The sequence below is a fragment of the Micropterus salmoides genome, unplaced genomic scaffold, assembly GCF_014851395.1.
Source record: "Micropterus salmoides isolate LMB-PRFRI ecotype aquatic unplaced genomic scaffold, ASM1485139v1 Ms_hic_scaffold_17, whole genome shotgun sequence".
Taxonomy (NCBI): Eukaryota; Metazoa; Chordata; class Actinopteri; order Centrarchiformes; family Centrarchidae; genus Micropterus; species Micropterus salmoides.
This window is the reverse complement of record NW_024040817.1, coordinates 13628989-13652731: the sequence shown is the minus strand read 5'-3', so window position 1 is coordinate 13652731 and position 23743 is coordinate 13628989. Positions and strand designations below refer to the sequence as shown.

The following is a 23743-nucleotide window of genomic DNA, read 5'->3' as shown; positions in this document are numbered from 1 at the left end:
GCTGTTAGGATTTTATTGATACTATTTATTGGTTCTCTTCTTTATCGATACTCTTATTGGTTTTCATTACTAAATAATTGCCTTTTAAAATTGTTATTTCAAAAAGAATAAATTCAGAACAGTGATCAAATTTTAATAGTTTATTACAACTAACTGTTTTCAGAGCAGCAACAAAAGTAAAGTTTACAGCAGCAAAGTAACAATATGAAATCAGTATCTCACTGGAAACAAATGGAGCATGTTAAATAAACTATATTCCTGACATCAAAATACTGAGTGAAGTTGGGGAAAAAAGAGCCCAGACCGTCCTTATCACTCCTCCCTCATGTCCCCCCTCTGCTGCTGCTGTTAGAGAGGAGCTGGTTTCTCTAAACAAGAAGCAGAGTTTGCAAGGAGTTTCTAAATTTTAACAGGCTCCAGACAGAAAGAATTAGCTTAATTTATAACTAGCTATTAGCCGAGCTAGCACATGCGCTTATGTAAAACCAAAACACAGCTGAGACAGAGCAGATTAAAAAATTGCTTGGTGCACATTCCTGCTTGTTGTACTGATGCAGTAACAACCTTTTACTAGTACTAGTATTGCTGTTTTTGCTGCACTTGCTTACAGTAACGGCCGTAGTTATGGTCACCTTATGTATGATCTCCGCTAACTAGCTCCGCTCGGTGCATGTAGGCGGCGCTCTGCTGAGAAAGAAGAGGAGGGGCTGCAACGTGGTGGCTTGCTCGTTGTATTGGCTGCTTCCACACAATTGTCAGTGTTGATGGGCTATTACTCGTGACTTGTAATCAATCAGCCAGTACTGTGGGCGGGACATTGCTCCAGTCTACAGAGTGATGAGTACAGACAGAGAAAAGCGGCTACATCAGAGTCAAAGGAGCGCATTTTTTATTAATTAATTATATCGGCTATCTGTTTTTAGAATGACTGACTGATGCGGATTATTGGAAAAATACTGAAGATCGGCGCCGATAATCGGCCAGGACGATTATTGGTTGACCCCTAATGTATATCTTTTTATTGATAAGCTGCCACTAATTTTCCACGTGATCTAATCCCATCAAAACGTGGAATAACTGTCATTTGTGAACACAACATAGACATATCGTCACCTTTTTAGGTTGAAATAGTGAACTTGTTAGCAAACAGTTGCTTATTTACAAATCAAACTGTTACAGAGTAACTTCATCATTCATTTGTCCTGTTGCTTTGGTCTCTACCAATTCCTGAGGGGAAATATGGGGCTCTTCAGCTGGTGAACATAGTGACTCATTTAGCAGCTAGTCACCAATTGTGTCTGCCACGTGTTGCTGAGCCAGATCATGTACAGTGGGAGTTTTTAGCTGCTGATTCGGATGAGTTTAGCTACCTAGTTGACTTCATTTCATGCAGTTCTTCATTGTCTTGCCTTTGGGTCACTTGTATTTGGTATGTTTTTCATCAAATAATATTGACTGTTTGTCCCACTGCATGTGTGGAACAATCTTATATTATTTCCACTGGTTTAACACTGAGCTGCTTCTGTTTTGTCTGTCAGAGGGAGGCATCTGTTACTGCTGTGGACTTAAGATAGACTGTGTTTCAGTGGCTTTTCACCATAGACAGAATGTTTATGGGTTTAATGGCATTTAATTTACATACTCCAGTTGTATTTCCTCTACACTGGCATTATATGTGGTGAAATCTAGAGTACATTGAGTTTATGTTTTTGCCACCCAGTGTGTCCACATTGCAGTTGGTGACAATCCCCTTTGTGCATGCTCTTAATATCCAGTGCTAAGAACTATACATCTAATTTACCCCCTAAAATTACACTTAATACTTATTATTTTTACTAATTGAAATATACAGTGTAGTGTTTCCCCTATAGGATGGAGTTGTAGCAATGGAGATGAAGGGAACCATTTTTTGTGCGCTTGCTGCTTTGTATCTAAAATGTAAAGTTTTCGAATAATATAAAAAAAAAAAAAAAGAAAAAAAAAAAGAAAATGCAATTTCACATAATTTGGGACCATTACTATATCTGTGTACAAAAAGTTAGAAATGCTAGAGCAGATAATAAATAAACAACCCAAAAAGTTTAAAGACTCCACTGGGGAGCAACTCAACCATTAGTTCTGGAAACAGTAATTTAGTTTTCTCTCCATAACGATTTTACATTCATGGCACAGCACCTCAGCTGTTTTGGGGCATATAATGGCAGGGAAAACCCTGTAAATATGACCACAGAATTATCATGAATGGGATTAATTTGCTATACTAACCTCAGCTCCTCCATGGTCACCAGCATCCTTTCTTTTCCAACAGTTGAGGAAACAACAGACAGACGTTTCATGGCCTTGAAAAGCTGTTATTAACCATAACCTACACTGTACATTTACTGCCTGACTGAAACTGCCAATCTTTTCCTCTGCTCCCCTTTCTGCCGCTCGCTCTCTCACATTTGGTCAGCCAAACACTTGATATGCGCACATAGTATGCACTGTCCTATTCCTTAAAGAAACTACGGTACTCTTATAACAGCACCTTTCACGTAGATGTCCTTTGAAGAATGAGAGAGAGCTAGCCAACCGTTGAATATTATCGTGCTCCCAGTGTGCGAGTGAAAATCATTAGTAGCCCATTGTTAATCTTGTGAAACTTCTGTAGCTGCGCTGATTATTTAGCAGCAGTGATGCACCACTTCTAGATGAATATATGGAAAACAATGCAGTTTGTGTCTGTATGGAGTTCTGTAAGTTTCTAACCATGCTATTTCATAGGGTGTTTATTTTTGTCATACAACTAAGAATAACGGTAGTTATTCTTGACACATTCGGCACACTTTTTTTGTTAACCATCGGTATGACAGAATATTTCAATGTATTGCAGATGAAGAATCTTGCATATTTATTTCTTGCAACAAATAAGAAGGTTACTTAGACAATGATCAACAGACGTGGTAATGTATGAAGAGGCGTTTGGGAGCCGAAACATCAGTCTCCCTTCAAAGAGCTGTAATTCCCATCACTAATCCATGTAGTGTGCAGAGACTGTCACAGAAACATCTGTTGCTATTAAAGTCCACTCATGAGTTGTCTGCCCAATATATTAATCAGACAGGATTTTTCCTTTGGAGGAGTCTGATGCGGATGGATGGCTACATGTCTTGAAACTGTAGTGTTTTGGCTTAAGATCATTGATTTGATTCCAAGATCTTAGTTCATATGTAATGTTAGTAAGCTGCACGTTTTTTGTAAATGCACCAGTTCATTAGTTAAATCAGTTAAACAGCTCACATTTTATTTTTTTTGTAGTTGGGCAAAAGTGTATTTATGTGTGCTTGTCTGCAAGTAGGTAAGTATTTTGATAATTGGTTATAAAAATAGTTGTTGTGGAGTGATATTTCAGTTGCTCTTTGCTAATAGTACAGTCAACAGCATCCCTCTGCTGAATCTTGCCTTTTACCAAGGGGAATAGAAAGATGACCCAAATACGTTTTAGTAAATTCATTGCTGTAGGTAAGTTTAGTTTTATTCATTACCACACGTTGGGGGAACTCGTGTGCAAATGCTTTGTTTGTATCCTCTGCTTTGTCCAATTTTCACGTCCTGTCTACGTTCAGTCAGGGGTGTTCATGGGAGATGGGAAGCTAAGCTTTGTGGGCTATTCAAAGTATTACAGCCCAAACTCAGAGGAGCTTAAATTTTTAAAAGATCAGTTTGCTTTGAACTCTTGACGGATTCAGCTGCATTTTTGTAATCATGCAGTGGAATATTAAGTCTATGATAAGAGCTACTTTAAGACTGATCAAGGTAATATCAGTCGAACATTCCCATTTCGCTAGGTTGTAGTTTAGATTTTGCACCATAATCTACTGAATAAGGGTGTAAGGGATGCTAAACCAATACTTGTTGGGGTTCAGATTTCTCATCTATCTTCTGTAATTAATAATCAATACTAACCTAGCTCCAGTTGGTTAATTATATTCCACATGGCCACCTCTGTATAGCGTTATTGAACACAGAAAGCACAGTTAGCCTAATGGTCATTGATGGATTTCCTGCACATCAGCCTACAGTTTTGTATGTGCTGATAATCTCGACCTTGCCTGTTATGGCTGACCCCCAGTCTGTTTGTTCCCTTTGCTATTACAGCCTATTTTTAGGGTGCTTTTTAAGATTAAGCTTTTCATCTCACCACATCCTTAGTCACTGAAGTAGACAGCGTTGTCTCTCCATTCCCTTTTACATACTGAATCACCCCCCCCCCCCCCCAAGAACTCCTTGTACAATGAATAAAATGCACCTTTTTGAAACTTCGGTGCTAATGTTAAAGTTTTGTAGAAACAGAAAGGAGTTGTCAGGGAGGAGTGGTGAATTCCCTGGCTGTAATTTTGTAGTGAAGTTGTGCTGTATTGTGTTACATTTTGTTCTCTTCCATTTACATAAAAGAGAGTGACTGAAAATATAGATATCAAAAAAGTTTATTTTATATTGTAGCCTACATTGGGAGAAAAAACATGCATAGAAAAGCTAGCACAAGTGTTGTCCTAGGAAAGTTTGATCCCACCTGCTGCAATTGTTTCTTTCCCATCTGAATTCTCTTATTCCCATTGCATTACGAACACAACACTAATTTGAGCCATCCTACATTCTGCTATGGGTGTATAACTTTTCTGTTTTCACTCTGACGTTAATCCTAAATTGGCTTTATGTCCACAATAGTTGAATCACGGTAGAGAGTATGACAGTGAAACAAGACTGTTTTTCACATCTTCTTTAGGAGTTCTGGTTGTAGGGTTGTCTCCGTTGGCCTCATTGGACTCAGTTGACCAGGCACATTCTTCATCATCCTATCGCGGAGAGCAGCTGGGTCACACTGAGTAACTGCTTTGTTTCGATTTACTAATCTATTTGTAGGTGTTTTAGTTCAAAATGCATGATGCAGTGGAGCGTGAAATGATTTGTGTGTACCAAACCCCCTCTTGAAATTTCTTTAAAGTCCTCCACAGCCCTGTGTCCTCAACTGGCAGCGGTAGCCTCCACCTAATGTCAGAAGGTTAAATGCTCACCATTTTCTCTTTCACCCAAGTTTTGTACACACTTGTTTAAAGTTTAGTCATTTTCTGCTGAACAACCACTGTGTTGAGCTTGCATAGTCAGTGTGTTTCTGACTTTTTCTCAGTATGGCTGTGTTCTGTCTACATGTAATTATATTCATATAGTGTGAATAATCTAATCTGAGATTTTTTTGTCAAAACTTGGGATAGGCCAGGAGTACATGAAATATAGTGATCAGTGAAGGTGTTTTGTTGACCAGTAGCCAATGAGGGCCCAAGATTTAATTTTATTTATAATATAAAACAAAGAAACATGCACATTAGAAATGTATAGCCGACACATGATTTGTATTTTGTATCTAATTCATGACTTTATCAATAACTTCTAAGTTCTGTTCAGCCACGTGTGGTCAACCACCTCCAATAAATCAGATTATGTTTTGCATTCTTGCTTCAGACTCATTCTGTTTCAGAACTACTAGTACATACACGATCACTGTGCATGTATGACCCTGTTAGGATAATTTATTATTCAATGTCTTTCCTTGTCTGCTCATAGCTTGTGTAAGCATCTTGTCTAGCTTGGCTAACAAAATATCCTAATTCAAGATCGATTGTTCTATTAGATCTGCAAGGCCTTATAGGTCTGTCATTGTGATAGGTATTGCCAAGCTCTTTTTGCACAGGTGTGAATAAGAGCCTGAGTGTGAAAAGATAATTAGTATGTCAATAGCAGTCTCTATAAATCTGTCAAGAAATTGTAAAGCTCATTTGTTAATTGCCTTCAAATAACTTCAACTTTTACACAAAAGCAGCTCATTCCAAGACTCCCTGCTTCCTTACGCATTGTGTAAGAGACACAGCATTGACACATTCACAGAATAACACAGACAAGTCTTTATCAGACACTGCTCCATTTCAGAATTGAATGACTCTGTTCCCAACAGCCTTTTTTTAGAGCCCAAACTGTTTTTATGTGTGAATCTTTATCTTGACTGTCAAAATGTGGAGGTACTGAAGCAAATAAACAATGCTAGTTTATAGCTATTCTGTGTCTAATGGGTAGTCCCAGTTAGAACTGGAGCACAGTAATGTGTGTTGAAGTTATTCCCCTAGGCAAGTCAATATTTATGCCATTATGTCTCCTTACCTGAAGATGCAATGTCATTTTTCAATTTTCATTCATTAGTTTCAACAGTAGTTTGGCTGTTTGCATATTGACATGAAGATCCTAGACCCCACCAAGGCACAAAAACAGAAACCATCTGGTTGTGTTACTACTGCCAGCTGTTTAATTCACAAAAGGGCAGATTACAGGGACAATTGTTCTATTGATTTTTTTCTTTTGTATCAACCCAATGCTAAACACGATCCAAATACATGATGTAATCAGTCCAATGCCAATATTCATAGGGTTTTTTTTTGTTTGTTTTTTTTCAGAGGGTTCTGAACATTAGTACATAGGGTGAGATATGTTGTCGCTATCTACTTCTTTTGACATGTTATCCATGCAGGCACCATAACCAACTGGTTGGATATGTAAGCACAGGCCTACCACGGCCAATCTTGTTCTCTTTAGTGGTGGATGAAATTTTACCTCTACATGACCCATCACATAATTTTAATTTTACTCTGGGCAAAGACAGACGTGTTATTAACTATATTGTAACCAAAATAATTCACTGTAAAGACACCACTGTAATTTGTTGAGCTTTGTTTAAGTTATTAATATTGGATAGAGTTGAATTTTAATATAATGCCTAATTTCCAGTAGCATTGGAAATGGTAAATGGCTCTTGCTGGATTCAAAAGATGAGTTCTACACTCAAGATTCAATGAGAGGAATTAAACTGCTGTGTCAGCAAGTGTTCACACATGGAAATTATGATAATTGTATATTTTTGTCTGTTTGGGAAATTGTTCACCTGGCAGAATAATTAGCTGCATATTTGGTATATCTCCTGGCGATCATTTGTTTTTGTTTTTTTTGCTGCTCTGGTTTCTATAACTAACTGTACATCAGCTGAGACAGTGCCTCATTGAACCTACTGCATGCTCTGGCAGGCTAGTAATTATAGCCAATATTTAATTTCAAATTTACCAAGTCATGTCTTGTTGCATGTGAACAATATTGCCATCACATTTCCACAGAATACAATGACCTTACTGGGGTCATTGAGCAAGTGGGAACACACACACACACACCACCCTGCGAATGAAGTGATGCAGCAGATAGATGATATGCCAGGATGCATCATCTTGTCAGGTGATGGCAGGCATGCTGGACACTCAGCACTATTAAAGCTTTGGCAGCTGTCCAGTGAGCCAGTTAGTGTGACCCTTTGCACCAGCATGGAGGTATTGGTTTTTGGAGCAGAATGGGGAAGTGTGCAACGTGACTGAAAACTAACTATCATGCAATTCTCAGGTAATCAAACCAGAAAATCCTATTGGGAGACTATAAAAATGGAAATTCTGTAGGCTGTATATAGTTGTAATCATACTCTAGTGCTTGTAAAACAGTCAATAACAGGCTTGTCTAAAAGACTAATCAGAGTACCAGATTTACAGTTACAGGGAGGTCTAGTGGTTCATGCTGGTTTATGCGTTCAGTGAGGATCTGTCCTGCTAAAGTGTCTAGAGCCTGAATCTGCTAGCTGCCAGCCCTGTATTGTACTGCCTTCTAAACAGCGACCATAGGTTGTGTCAGTGACATTGAAACAATTGCCAAGTAAAGCTCACTTGTTGGTTGTTTGGTTTCTCTCGGTCTGTCTTTACCTTACTTTTTATTTTATTTTAACTGGTAAAATTAAACATCAACTTTCTCATCCCCCAGAAATTCCCATTTTATTTATTTTATATATGTTTACGTCCAACATGATGGATAAAGGACGAGCATAACAAATCCCACTTTAGCAAAGTGTCCTTTGCATCTGTCCTAAGTTAATTGTGTTTTGTACATCATATTGTGACATTAACTATACTACTGAATTGTGATTGCATGTTATGTTGCAGTACACCAATATGTCCCACCTTCTCTCATGGTAAACACTTTGATGAGGTTTCATGAGTTCGGCACCTTTTATCATAGACTTTCGAGATTGCTGCTTCTTAAAAAAAAAAACCCCGTCAATAACGTGAGACCTTGGTGATGCTCAAACCTGCCCATCTGATTGGTGTCTTGTGTGAAGTTCTCTTGCCTTCTGGGTCCCCAAGCCGGCTCCCATTTACAGGTTATTCATTCGGAGTATGACAAAGGTGCCTAATTAGTCATGGCGGTGATTATACCACTGGAGCCAAAAGTCTATTTAGATAGTCACCATATTGTGAACCAGTGGGGAGAAGGCAATGATGCATCTGATTATGAAGTTGATACTGAATGAGGCATTGCTGGCTTGTAAACAGCAATGGAGCCCAGTTAGTCATGCTGATTATGATGGCCCTGTCTCAACAGGAAGCTGGTAATCAGTGAAACGGACCTTGATTTAAATGAATAATGATGCCTGCAGGGGCCCCCAAGTGATCTAAAGTGCACAATATGCCACTCCTAATTTTCATTTTTGCTTTGAGATATTATCTGAGGACTTGATATAGGGCCTGTTTTTCCCTTCATCCTCCTAGCTATCAATCCAGGCATTTTTTATTTTTTAATGGTGCTCAGCTTTAAGCTCACTCACTGGTATTTGGAGGTGCTGCAGTGTCATCACTAGTCATCAAGTGCTCTGTGGCCTGAGACCATATTGGCAGCTATGCATTAAATTTCTAATGTGCCTGGCAGAGCTACATTATCGTCCCCATCAAAGTGACAAGGGCAGGGATAAAGCACTGCGCTTGGCTGTCCATGAGATCACTGGAAAATGGGATTTGTGGATATGGCTTGGCAGCGTGCAAAGTTGTGTTTTAGAATGCTTTCTTTGAATTCGCTTTGTTTCTGCCTCGCTGATTTGACAGCTGCAGATGAGGCAGACGTAGCTGGCCAGTTCCACCTGCATTCGAAGTCCCAGTCCTGTGATAGGACTCTCTCTCACCTGGCTGCCTCTGGAGATGTGCAGTTTGTAACACTGTGGTTCTTTGCACACCTCAGTATGTAAGGAAATTCTCCGATTGAAAGAACAAAAGTATTCTCTAGACCACTATCTAATTTTGAAAGAGCAGTTTGGTTAGCTACTACAAATTGTGTGCAGTAAAACAAGCTTTGGAGGACGGAAGTTGTGATGGACAAGACTGAATCTTCAATAGTAAAATCTGAAGTGAATTTTACCTGCCAAAAAAGAGATGCAAGTATAATTGCAGTATTCTTTTCTGTGTTACTCTTGTGTTCCAGCTGGATGGTTGGTTCGTCGTAGCCTGTGCTGTGCCCAGATTCAGGCCCTTGGTCTTCAGGTTGTTGAGTAACATGATATAATTGCAGGATAAATGCTCTCAATAGCTTTTCAAGATTACTTTAAGAGGCACAATGCCTCTTATAGTGTTCTATATTTTTCCAATGTTTTCATCCAAGGATAATTATGAATATTGAACATCTAATTTCTAATCACTGCTCCCACTGACTCATAAATGTACTGATTAATTGATCATGACCCAACTGGTCATTGGGAATTTAAAAAGTCACTCAATTTAAAAATTGCTTTCGATTACTTGTCAGTCAATAAACCATGAAAATATCCTAAAGATATCATGGAAATTTGCTGGGTTTCAGTGATCTGCCAAATGTATTGAACATGACGGCTTTGTCATGTCTGCTTATAAAACAAAGATCACAAACACAGTTGCAGACAAATTAAGTTCTCTGATTTGTACCATTTGTCAAGAAATAGTGTTGTAGTCAAGACCACCCAAACCGAGACCAAGTCAAGACCAAGACCGGTTCCCCACAATAAAATGTGGAATGAGATCATAGGTACTTCTTAAATTGATCTGAAAGATCCACATTCCCATTAAAACACCCACATACAAAACACTAAGAGCTGAAATCAACGTAAGCATCTTTATTCAGCACTCCATTTCCATGCTTACCCATCGCGTGGAGGGGGGACAGTCGTTAACGGGAACAATACATTTTTAATCTGTGTTGTTGGTTGCATTTGAAGTAATACGTTTTACATCCAATGAAAGTAAGGATGTTAACAAATAAATCGGGTAATGCAAAAGAAATTTATTGATATTCCCAAAGTTAAGGTCGTGACTGGTCTTAAAATCCCAAGTCCACGACCATCAAAAAGTGATCTTAAGACCACAGCACTAAGAAATAGTCTTAAAACTGACATGGATGTGGGGATAAAAAAGCTGGAACTGTTTACACTGGAGTTGGTTATTGGAAAAGTGCATCTTTTTAAAAAATGGTACAAATTGTTCAAGATGAACACAAGAAACCGCTTCTCAGCATTGGGTATGAAATGACTAATGTCTGGCCACCGTGTGCTGTCCGGAAACAAGAGCCAAGAGGCTCTGGCTTCAGGTGCAATGCACAGGCGATAGAAAGCCAAGCTCCTTGCGATGATTAATGACCTGCACCTCATGCCAGGAATTTTTAAACGCACTGTCCTGATCATGAGTGTAAGCGGCACACACTCCAGCAGCTTTGTGACAACTCTGCTGCTGCCTTTCTCCCTGTTTCACTTGCATTCACACACACACACACACACACGCACTCAATCTTAAGTGGCCACTGAATCTCAAGCTGTGGAGTATATGGAAGTGAGGAAATGCTGTTGATTTGGTTCGTAACTGTAGACTGGCCTATTATCTGTGCTTTTCTGAGGCCATACCTTCTTTGTTTGTGTGTTTATGTTGACATTTCTTTTCAGTCCACCAATAACATAGCCTTAACTGCAGTAATGTCACAGGAATGTATTTGCTCAGTTATATTGACCAACCACTATAATTGGATGCAGATAATGAATGTAATTAGGGCTGGGCGGTATATTATGGGGTATACCGATATTATTTCAACAGATATAACATTAAACTGTTTATACTGATATATATAGTGCTGGGATATAAATAAATGATAATTATCACAATATCATTTTCCTCCATAACAATATAACAAATGCTCAATATATCGTCAAATGTTTGATTTAATTTGAATCGATAACAAAATTTTCTATCAAGATATTTATTTTGTTGAGGAAAAGGGACTATCCACTGTCTGTCATTCTGAGCATAAAGAAAAGTGTAACCTCACAATTAACAATCTGGTTTCTTCAATTTTCTCTCAGGAGAAAAAATCAGCCTTTAAATTCTAAATAATTAATTTGACATTTATGGTGATAATTATCTATCGAGTGATATTAAATGTTTTTAACGTGATAACATTTTTTTAGCCATATTGCCCAGCCCTACCAATATATTTAATGTTGAGTTAATTAATGTTTCTTGCCAGCGTTTGCTCCTCCCTCTCTCTCACCGCAGAGCCCCGCCCCTCCGTTTGCTCGCAGGCCCTCTCTACCTCATAAACTCTCTAAAGCCAAGTTCACACTTTACGATTTTTAGCCAGATTTGCTGGTCAGCGAGCTCGGCGACCGTCTGTGATCGTGGGTAAATCAGCAATCGATTGGAGATCGCCAGTCATTTTCTGAACTACTCAACGCATCAAAAAGGCTCCCTGACACATCGCCGCAGTCTGCTTGGCGTGGGGCAGAGTCACTACGTTACAACACGTGGATGTTTTTGGCTACCACATTGTTTTGGAAGGCTACGTCGTCAACACGACTCCTCAGCATGCGCTGCAACGCATCGGTATTAAGCCTAAAAGTCCTGGGAGGTAACTTTTAGTCTATTTTGCTCAGCCCTAAATCTTGACAAAAACACAAAAAATAAGGTTATTGAAACTAAATTACACAAACATACATTGTTTTGTAGCATTTTAGGAACTTCTCTAGTGTGTCTCCTGTTCTTTGGTACACATCTCTATTTGAGACAGAAGAGGTAATTGTCTCCGTATCTACCTTGCTATAAGTTCTTTATGCATGAAGTGTGTTACGTCATGAGGTATGTGGGCCTCTGAACATACCATAAAAAAGCCCACATTAATGAGCATTAATGAATAGCGAAGAAGGTTCCTCTGAAAATGTACTGAACACTTGCTTCATTCTTTGGCAGCAGTCTTCTCAACAGTGTCAGCTCTTTCGTTGTGCTTCTTGACAGCATCCCAGCCTCCTCGGCTTACCGTAGTTACAGTGTGAATCAACGCCTGTTTGCAGTGATATTCCTTTATATTTATTCTCCTTTTGCTAGTTTTTTTATTCTTTGGTCCTCACCAGACTCATTTCACGCCTTTTGTCACTCCAGCACATGCCAGTGGTTGCAGTTGGAATTATCTGTACAATAAGCAGGCTTTGTTCTGAAAAATGCCACATTATGTGTGAGAGCCCTTCATCTATCCCTCTTTTTTTAACTGAGGGCTGACCTGAGAGTTGTTGGCATCAGCACAAAGGCTCACATAGTGAATGGAGGCTTTATCTTCCCTATTCTAACATGGCAAAGTCTCTCCAGCTTACCCATTCAGCCCGCCCTCAGAAAATCTGTAAATAAAATAACCTATTCTTTCCTAGAGTTAAATGATTTTGCTCTGTGAACAGCTGATATACTTTGGCAAAATATGCTCTATAAATGAGAATAGATGTTCCTACTGTGTGTGGTTATTTTGCCTTATACTCAGCCCTTTTCTCTTTGTCTTTTGTTTACTCCAGGTTCAACTACAGATCAACGCACCATCTCACCACAAATGGCTTCTATGAGTTCCTTAACTGGTTTGATGAAAGGGCCTGGTACCCCTTGGGCAGGATTGTTGGTGGCACAGTAAGTTTCTGCTCAAATTGACGCAGCCAAGCTCAGTGTTTTACACATTTGTTTCATCATTCATTCAATTCTTTCACATCTTTAGAGGAATACAGCTTTAAAGACAACGGCCTTGTGAAGTAAAGGAAAATACAAAATTGAAATGAGAAAACCTTGAAGAGGCTGGCAGGAGTGCGCACAGAAATGTAGTCTCTTGGTGTAGGCCTGAAGGAGGCACTGCCTGGGGAGTCCATAGTTCTGCTGGAGGACATTAAATGCTCACATGGGTGATGCCGGTGCCTATGGAATGGGAGTCAGTAAGTGGTGGTTCGCACTTCTGAAAAAGGAGGGAAAAGTTGTGCTCCAGCTCTCTGGGTATAACACTGCTCAGCCTCTCCATGAGGGCTTATGCAAGGGTACCGGAAAGGACGCTCCAGCGGATTGATGAACCTTAGACTGAGGAGGAGCAGTGCACTAACAAAAAAAATGTGTGTTCTTGTATGGGAACACTGATGGTATTTGAGATGCCGGGGCCACTGATACAAGATTTGTTGCCAGAATGAGACGCGTGCATATATCTTGAAGAAGTCAATAGATATTTTCTGAAGTCATTGGGCTCCAACAAGGTTTTGCCCTGATGTTTTTTATGGTAAAAAAGGCACAGGTGACGCATAGAGTTTCCAGTTTGTAATCTCAAAATTGCATCACATTTGCTGATGATGTTGCACTGTTGGCTTAATCAGACTGTGACCTCTGGTGTGAACTGGCTTGCTTTGCAACAGGCTATAAAGCAGTGTAGATGAGAGTCAGCAGCTCGCAGTTTGAGGCCATGTTACTCTGCTAAATTGCCTTCTTCACTTTGGGAGTAAGTTGCTGGCTCAGGTGAAGAAGTACAATTAACTTGGGATCTTGTTCGCGAGTGAGGGTAAGATGGAGCCTGAGCTCGACAGGCAAATTGGTACAGCATCAGGCGTGCAGGAAGACATTTTGGCTTAGGGGTGCTGTAGAGTAGAAATGCGCCCATGCAATGTTGGGAGTAACATGTTACAAAAGTAACGCAATTACAGTAATGTGTTGCTTTTTGCTGTAACAGTTATATAACGCATTACTAAAAATAAATTGCTAATATTAGGCCTGCCCTTTACAATCTCAATAATGCACGTTACAACTCATTTTAACCCAAAATTAAGTGATGTTTTTTTTTTTTTTTTTTATAATTCACACATTTATAAAACACCTAGAAACATTTCGGCAAGTGTAATGTTATTTCCTGTTGTGGGAATCCGATGGTCGAGACTGTAGGCAGGGTGCAAAACTACAAGGGAGCTCAGATCCTCTTAACATGACGGTAGCTTCCCTGATGGATCATGGGTAAATAGATTTCTATAGGCTGTGTGTTTCTGCTTTAGGGAATTACTTTCCTGATCAGAGAGGCTGCTGTCAGGTCATCCTGACCGATCTAATCAATGACATTATGCGGCTGTGCCTCGTGCATAAATACGCACAACGTCTTTCTTAACGGGGGAGACGATTCATCCCATTTCACCCATCCACACCCCACCCTCACCCCACTCTATTAATCGTAAGGTTAAGGACAAAGACCCACCCGATCCGCGGATTTAACTCCTCACTAGAACCCACCTGTGCAGCACAGCTTATCAGAATAATGCGCCCATTAAACAGCAGTGAAAGTAACTCAAAGTAACGCAAAAGTAGTGTAAAGCATTACAATTCAGAGACTAATAATCAAGAGTAATATTGTAATATAACTAATTACTATCAAATGACGACAACTAATAATCTATAATGTTTTATTACATTTTGGAAGTAACTTGCCCAACACTATGCGCATGACACGACTGTGTGTGGGCACGCACTTGCACACTTTGCGTTAACACAGAGCGGTTATGGTCATATGAGGTCACCAAGGTCCGTACCTCCGTAACTATCTGTTACACGATCAACTTAAATGAAGGCCATACGGGCGGAGCTGATTACAGTCTCTATCCTCATTTCAACTTGAAAAACTGTTCCACGCTCAGTGTCCCCACTTGGGGAAACACATGAAGCACATGAAAACCTTGTGCGTGCAATAACTGAGCGCACCGCTGCAAAACGTTTTGTGACTTTCCGGGTGTTAAAATAGGGTGAAGCTTCTCCCCATTAAAAGAGACGCTGTGCGCATTTACGCATGGGGTACAGCAGCATAATATTTAAATTGACACGCCGACAGGATCAGTCAGGATCTAATGGTAATTCATGTTCTGTGGTGTTCTTCACATCCAAAAGGTCTCACACAGTCCAGGTTCATACAGTGAAACGGTTTGGAGTAAATCAGCTGTCCTCCTGATCAATCCTGAGCTCCATCAGAGCGTCTAAATTATTATTTCATTAAAATGTTGAATTCTGTTTCCTTTGCAGAGTTTCCTCTACCCTTTCAAGTTTATCAGTTTTTAGTTTTGCTGCATAAATGTCTCAGGTTAGTTGCTGTGACATTACAGCGGCGATGAAAACGTTTAAAATGACTGACAGCAGCCTCTCGATCGAATCATGAAAGTAAACCGGTCATACATCAGCACAATAAAGAAATCACCTTGGAAAGTTAAAAGGACCGGTCAAAGTGGGATAAATCCGAGAAAGAAATTAGTTGGGTTGGGGGCTGTAGGATGATTTGTGCATACATGATTATTCAGATATTGTCAGAGCCGATCCGCGCATCACACCAATGTAGCTCCTATAGTCGTGACAAAACAGTGCAAACAGCTTCTGATGTCAAATTTTTAGGCTGTAACATCAAGAGCATCCTCTGCATTCAGCACTAACCTGCTGTATTTTATGTTCTTATAGTAACAATAGGGCCCATTATGTAGTCTGCATATGTAATTTGCACACTGTGTACCTCCTGTGTCAATAGGGGGTGCTGCAGCACCCTCCGCACCCCCCTTCCCACTCCCTTGTACGGCATCGCCAGCCATGTCTGTGTTGCATTTGACTTTAGCGGGAGCTGTACCTGAAGGCAAATCTCTGCATTTAGTAGATCTTTCATTGTAGCCATGAGATCGGTGTAGTGACTGAAAGTATGAGAATTCAAGCTGCTTCAAGGATTTTTGTACATAGGGTGTCTGGACTCACCCTTTGGGATGGGGTGAGGAGCTCAGACACAACGAAGTGTTTTGGCGTAGAACCACAGCTCTTTCGTGTTTTTAAAAAGACCCAGTTGAGGTGGTTTAGGAATCTGGCCTGGAGGGTAGCATGGGGTTATCTGGGGTTAGGCAAGGCAGTGCACAGATACCATAGAGGCCTATAAGCCTCCACTGGGCAGGATGGATTTAAGTCACAATCCAATAGCAAGAGCTGTTATCTTGACGGATTTCCCTGGCTGCAAAGGCCTCGCTGTTTACCAGCAGCAACAGTTGTTGTGAAGCATTGACCCTTTTCAGTGAAAAATACAGCGCGCCGATTCCACGCAATTTATCTCCCATTTCCCCCGACTCCCCTCCTCTGTGCATCTCTTCTCCAGCCTCATCTTCTCAGCCCTGAACTGTGATGCCTCTGTGAGTAAAATACCTCTGGCCTATCCATCTCCCTCTCCTCTTTAAATGCCCCACCTGCCTTCTTTCTTTTGAGTGAGCTTCATAGACTCACCAGCTTTTGCACACTGAGCTGAAATTGCTCTAGCTAATGGTGCATCAGGACTACATAATCCAGGTCCTCAGTGCCAAATAAATGTGGAAGTGTCTCCCAACATGTTTCCATTATTGAGGCCAGCTGAGAAGCGGGGATAGAGACTGGCAGAAAGAGAATGAGAAAAGACAGTCACACCGCAGACACCAAAGATCAGTGTCCGTGCATTGTAAACTCAGTCCTGCCTGCTGATTGGAGAGTTCCTCTGCCTAGTTGAGACAGCGAGGCATGTTAATGTCGTGTATTCCTTTCAGATGCTGTTATTATTACAACACCAAGCAGATGGCGCAGGGCAGGAGCTTTATTCACGCTACATGCCTATATTTGAATATAGTATTCACTACTGCGCAAGAGATGCAAGGAATTGGAATCCAAACCCATCCGTCAGCATTCATCTGTTAAAGGCAATTACCATCAGCTCCTGGTAATTGCATATGACAGGCCTAGCTTGTAATAATGAATGTGCTAGTTCTGTTACAGTACGTGGATACTTGAGTTAGGCCTTGTAGGCCCAGGGTGGAAGCTGAAACTCATGATTAGACTGGTAATCAGAATTGGTTCTGTTTAGTTTTAAGTTCATTTTTATGACATTTAGAGGATCCCTGGGCTGCACCACGCATTGTCTTCTACATACAAATAAGCACACAAAGCAAACACATCTCATATCTTTCTGACATTTCATGAATGTATGAGGGGGGGGGGGGGAAACCCAAAACGAATAACTGAGTAATTCACACATGACTCCTTTTGAAGAACATTAAAGCAAGTTGTGCTGATGTCTTCTGCTCAAATTTAGTTTCACATAAAAGTCGATTCATTTTCCAGTTGAAAATTACTTTAAATATTATCTTTTGCTCAGCAGACTACCCTCAACACAGACCAATCTGCAAATAGAGACAAACGAGAGCTACTGCTGAATCAGAGCTTGGGGTTTTTTACGAGGTGGAAAGACAGTAGGTTCTGTGATGAGCATCTGTGTAATGTAGAACTTTCTCTCTGGCAGAACTGGCTTCTCTCTGTACATCGTTTCTGGTATTATGGTTCATTTTGAGTTGATCCAACATTAAATACCCACTAGCTCACCAAATGTGTATGAATCCACATCTGAAAGTAGTCCCCCACACATGCATTATTTAATCATGTTGAGTAACACTTGCTAAAAACTACAGCACCCAGCTGTCTTAGGAAATTACTCTGGCTTTTAAAAAAATGAAGCCATATATTTGGGACTGTGTTGGTTTTTTTTAACCACAGACAAGATAGGGAAGTAGAAAGTATTGAGAGAAAGACTACTGCTTTGATTTTGGTGGTCTTATGAGATTAGTTGACAATTAAATACAGATTTTTTATTTTTTTTTGACAGCCTTGTCCTTCAACAGGCTAGGTCTGCTAACAACCCACATTTGACTTGGAAGAAGTTTAGTGCCAGATGGTAAGTCACATTCTGCCTTATAGGGTTCACAGGCATTTCGATAGCAGCTGGATGGGTCACACTAAATGCAAATGTCCCCCTATAACATGCAAATCTATGCAAACTGGAGCAAGATCTAGGAGTTCATGCACAGAGGAGATCTGACAGAGCTGTCAATTTCCCTTTTACCTGCTGTGTCTTTAAGTGAGAAGCTGGCGGTGGATGGGCTTGCTGGCCAGAATAATCTGGTGCTTTGCTCAAGGGCACCATGCTGATGGTAGTTGCTGGAGTAACAGGAAGCCAACCATTTATTTACTGTGTAGGCTAATTGTCAAAATCCCCCTTGTTTGCGTGACTGAGCTAGGTAATTTTCTGAACACAGACAGGCTTCTGGGAAGAAGGGCATTTAGTTTACTCCCACACTGCATTCGAAATCATAAAATGAATGTGTGAGAGCTCTTATTTGCATCATCCTTATGCTTTTAAAACATGCAGGGGTGTGGACAAGTGCTGAGTTCATCTCAGACTGGCACAGTCGGTTTCATAGCTCACAATGCAGGCACAATCCTTTGTTTTGAAAACTTAAAATAGTTTATGAATTACAAAATTACTTTCCCTCTTTGTTTTCAAAAACCTGTCATGACATTTTATCAATGTCCATCTCCTTTCTCATGGGGGGGAGTGGTGGTCTGACTCTTCTGGCTCCAGGTGGAATTCATAAAACCACCTTTGCTCTATCTGACAGCGAAGACCAAGACTCTTGTCTGTTGCATTCAACCATTTACCCGTCTGCACTCTGTTTAACACACCCTTTCTCTCCTTTCAGCAGCTATGGTTCACTTTTCTTCCTCTGTCTCTCCAACTTTATCTTTCATTATCTGTCTGTCTGCCCCTGCCGGTCTCTAATGTCTCGCTGTCTTTTCTCACCTCCAATATGCCTCCATTCTTTGTTCCTTCTCCCATCCAAACCTCCCCCTTTTTTTATTCAAAATCAGACAGATGATCCTGACAGTCCTCATTAATTGTGTATGATAGCGTTAAGTCTCTAAGCACTCAGATGGAGTGATATCAGTTAATGTGACACTTTAGTGCCTTTCTCCCTAGACCAGTCCAGCTGCCCTCTCCCTTTTTATTTCACTTCCACCCCCTCCTCCATTCCCCAAAGGACGACTGTCAGTTGCTCTTTCTCCTGAGCCACAGATAAGGAAGGAAGGCTTCTCTAATGTGACAGTCCATAACTACAGTGGGCTGTCAAGCCAACAAACCACTCTTTGTTGCCATAAGGACAATGACCCAAGTGCATTTTTGGTAACCTCTTTTGTCAGTTCTAGTTGATATTTTCAAAATGATCACGCTATGTTGGCGATTACGAGAAAAGTGTTGATAAATGCAGAATGTACTTGGTTGCAATGAACAATCTCAATCATGTCTGTAATGTTTTGGGACCTGGGCCCTACCACCCAGTTCAAAATGCCTAACAATTACAAGAGTAGTTTTGTAAATGGCAGGATACCAGAGAGTCTAATCCTTAGAGCCGTGAGCAAAGACATGGTTGATTTTCATTGAAGTAGATTGGTTGATGAAGCTTAGGTCTCCTAGGCACAGGCTAATTAGAGACGTGAAGACCTGAGTTTATTAGCGGCAAGGCAAAGTGCATGAACTGCGGCAACAGTGAACACGCATCAGGGACATCACTCGCACGTTAAACACAGCCCTGCTTTTTTTTATTTTATGTTCTTACTTCAGACAGCCAGTGTACTGCACAGGGCCCTAATTGGATCTGCTCTCATGTATAGACGAGACAGGGACACGAGGGCTTGCCTACGCACACCCCAGCTTCAGAGTGTAGGATTTAAGTCATAACTTTCTGTTGAATGTCATACATGGCAACAATTTGTGAGAATAGACTAATTGTTTCAGTCATTTATAAAGCAAAAAATGTCATTGTAAATTTAATAGATTTCTGTGTTGGACTTTTGGTCAGACAAAACCAGCTATTCATAGAGTTCACTTTTGGCTTTGACTATTTTTTAAAACATTTTAAATGACAAATAATCAACAGATGTATTGATTGTATTATAATAAGTTGCAGCACCACATGGCAGTGCAAAGTGTTGGTCCAAGTCTTCCGACATATTTAGTTGAATTTTTCTCAGTATACAGAAACTGAATGAGACATTTGTTTTGCCACATTTTTGTCCTCGCTTAGTATGTAATCTATTGGCTCTAAAGAAGTGGATGGTAGTATAAATAAAAGCCTGTGTCAATCAATAAAGTGTATTAGAAATTCATGCAGCTTTTATCTTTCATAGTCCTCCTCTTTGTAATGCTTAGAATTTTTCTTATCTCACCTAAAATATTTTTTCCCCCTCTTTGTACCTTTCAATGCTTTCTCTCTCATCTTGCACAGTCCTTTTCATTCATTTACCGTTGCTCATGTCTAGGGCTGCAACAAAAGATTAATTTTTATTTTACTAAGCTGCCATTTATTTTCTCGATCAAGCCATTAGTGGTTTAGTCTACAAAACATCAGAAAACAATATAAAAATCCCAAGCGATTTTCTAGAGCCCATGTTTTTACCCAATTAAAGATATTCATTTAACAGTAATGTTAGACAAGGAAAAGCTGCAAATACTCGCATTTAAGAAATTGGAATCATATTTTTGCTTGAAAAGTTGATGATTAATGTTCTAATCGTTACACTCATTGCTTTACTCTTGTCTCACCTATCTTCCTTTCGGTCCCTGACATCCCTCCCACCCTTCATGCTTGTCTTTGTTCTCACAAGCTCTCTCTCTCTGCCCCATCTCTCAGGTATACCCCGGGTTAATGGTGACTGCCGGCCTCATCCACTATGTTCTCAACCTGCTCCACATCACGGTCCACATCCGCGACGTGTGTGTCTTTCTGGCGCCAGTGTTCAGCGGTCTGACCGCCATCTCCACCTTCCTTCTGACACGGGAGCTGTGGAACCAGGGTGCAGGGCTGCTGGCGGCCTGCTTCATTGCCATTGTCCCAGGCTATATCTCCCGCTCTGTCGCTGGCTCTTTCGACAACGAGGGCATCGCCATCTTCGCCCTGCAATTCACCTACTACCTCTGGGTATGTACAGTAGTCAAATGATAAAAAGGTGCAATAAGGAAGAATCTAAATGTACATGAATGTAATATAGGCGAGCATGTAATTGCAATGTGGATGTGCACATCATGGTCAATATAATGAGGTGACACTTTAAACTTTAAACATTTGTGAGGAATCGGAATGAATCCTGAAGCCTCAGCATTTTAAATCTGCTTCAGCTGAAAAAGATATATCAAAATGTCTATAGTGAAAGCTCAGTCTTTTGTTCATGTTTAAGGGGTAGGCTTTATATAGCCAGAAAAGTAGTCCTATTTTCAATCTTAGTTGGCCTTACATGTTCTGAATTATTCATCCAAAGCCTTGAAAGGCACACTGGGCATCTTTGCCAACCGTGTGGAGCCCAGGAAACCGCTTCGTGCACTGTAAAACCTTCACAATAAGATGACCTTTAAGAGTAGAATTGAAAAAATCTCGGGTTAAAGGTTGAATAGCCCCCCTCCCAATTGACCTTCCTTTTCTAAAATATACTGTGTGAACACAACAGGTTGTGTTCTCCCCCTCAGGGCTGCTGACATTGTTGAATGTGCACTGTCATTGTGTTCAACTTGTTCCGATTTAATTTTGTATGTAACAAATATTTTTTCTTCAGTAATTAAAACATACTATGTCCAGGCTATCCTTGTTCTGCAAGGTAGACCTTGACCGAACAAAGCAATTCCACAGAGGAGGAGAAAATGTTAGAATACAGCTTGGATGCTCGCAGGAACTAGAGTGCAAAGACTTTTTGCAACACGCAGCAGGTGGAAGGAAGGAGTGTTTCAAGCTGGAAATGTCTGAAACAGACTTTTCACCGTACCTCAGTCCATCCACTCTTTTCAGTTGCATCAGCAGCTTTCTTACAGCCCCGCAACTATCTTACTGTGAATGCATCTCATATGTGTGTGCATATATGAAATTGAAGATCTCTGCTTTGCAAACAATTTTATCAGCATCCTGTTCTTTCTTGTTATTGGAATTGACCTTGACAAGCATTCAGGAGTTTTTCATTCTGTATTGAGTTGTATCTGTTGAGTGATACACGCTTTATTATTTTTTTCTTTAAAACTCACAATAAAAATGCTAATGCAAGAACAGGATTTATGTTGAAAATTAAAATGTGGAAAGGAAACTTCAGATAGAAAAGAACTCAATATTTCCAGATTACCAGCTTAATGAAAATCGAAGTAATCAGCTTCTTCTGTTAAATCAGGTTTCTCTGGACTTTAAAGAGTGGGTTGAGATTGTAAATTGCCTTGCGGGAAGGATGTTGTTGCAGTAATGATAGAATTGAATGTAAAAGCACCAATAGATATGTAAAATAACACTGCAGAAATATCAAACAATAGTGTATACACACTAGTTTAAGCAAAAGTATGTATTATGTATGTCCTGCTACATGCTATGTTGGTTTCAGCGTAATACGTTTACATTTACATAGATTATGTATTAATTTGGCTGATGCTTTTGTCCAAAACAATGTACAAATAAGGTGCAATTTTGTTACCTTTTTTTTTTTTTTTAGGATAATAGAGCATATGTGTTCAGTAAATACTGTCCAAAGAGGTAGGTTGATTTTTGAAGATTGAAAGAGATTGTGCTTACGGAATGGAGTTTGGTAACTTGTTCCAAAACCGAGGGGCCCCATAAGAGAAGAGTTTGGATTGAGACTTCCTGACTCTTAATGACGTTTTCTATCATTTGCAAATCGTGGTGAACGAAAAGGATCATAAACCTCAAAAGAGATCCTTTTGTTTGTTTTCTTTTTTGCACACCTGCTGCTGTGTTTACTTTGGCAAAGGGCATGATTGTTTTGTTTCTAGGTCATACCAAAGCTCTGTGGCTTTGGTATTACCAAGAAAATATTACATGATAGAATGATGCATTCCTATTGGAAACAGAGGAGACTCAAATATGCCAAATGTCGATTGACTGTAACTGTGGCCATGTAGCTATAGGGAGACGTATCAGTCAAGAGTTACATAAACAAAGCATCAAATCAGATTTTTTTTCCATTGTACCCACAGCTTTCAAACATGACCTCCTGCAGCTGTATAAAATAAAAAAAAATCTTGTTAAAAACAGTGCAGACCAGCAGGAGTCCCACATTTATGTAGATGTGTATTTGGAGGCCATACAACATTGCTCATTAGCATTCAAGAAAAATGCTCTTTCTTAGCTGATAGTTTGGTGAGTCAGTTACTGCATAGCACACAGTAACAGATTCAGGCTACAGTTGAGCCTAACACAACCAATGCAAAGACTGAGAATGATCGTCACAGATGTTTACTTGGTGAACACGGAAATTAAGGTTTTCTCACTTGATGATGATCAAATCACCGTTGTGTGTGTGTGTAAAGATGTCTCTTTATAAGGGCCTTCAAATGAAGCAAAGTTGTTGTAGGTGCTGCAAAAATATTGATCCTTCATACTGCTTGGAAATTAAATGGGAATGGCAGTTGTAAAAAGGCAGATGGGAGTGAGAAGAAGCATAAACATTTTGTATATTACTTTTTGTCTTACTTTTTTGTCTTTTTTATTTATTTTTGTTTTCTATTTTTAATCTAAATTTTGCAGTTTAGAATTTTCTGTTTCCAGGTTAACTATCTATAATTTAACTGTCATTTGAATTCTCAAAGGAAATGTCCCACAGAGACACAAATTTGCTAGATGGCTGTTGGCGCCTCACGTTAGACAGACTGGTGA

The 23743-nt window shown here is 40.0% G+C and overlaps 1 protein-coding gene across 1 annotated transcript in view; it reads left to right on the top strand.

Annotated features, from left to right (window-relative positions):
- LOC119907121 (dolichyl-diphosphooligosaccharide--protein glycosyltransferase subunit STT3B) overlaps window positions 1-23743 on the top strand; it is an 87488-nt gene that overhangs the window by 29937 nt on the left and 33808 nt on the right. The window contains exons 2-3 of the mRNA XM_038724727.1: window positions 12737-12845; window positions 20735-21022. Of these exons, the coding sequence (XP_038580655.1) occupies window positions 12737-12845; window positions 20735-21022 (397 nt within the window). The remainder of the gene's footprint in view (window positions 1-12736; window positions 12846-20734; window positions 21023-23743) is intronic.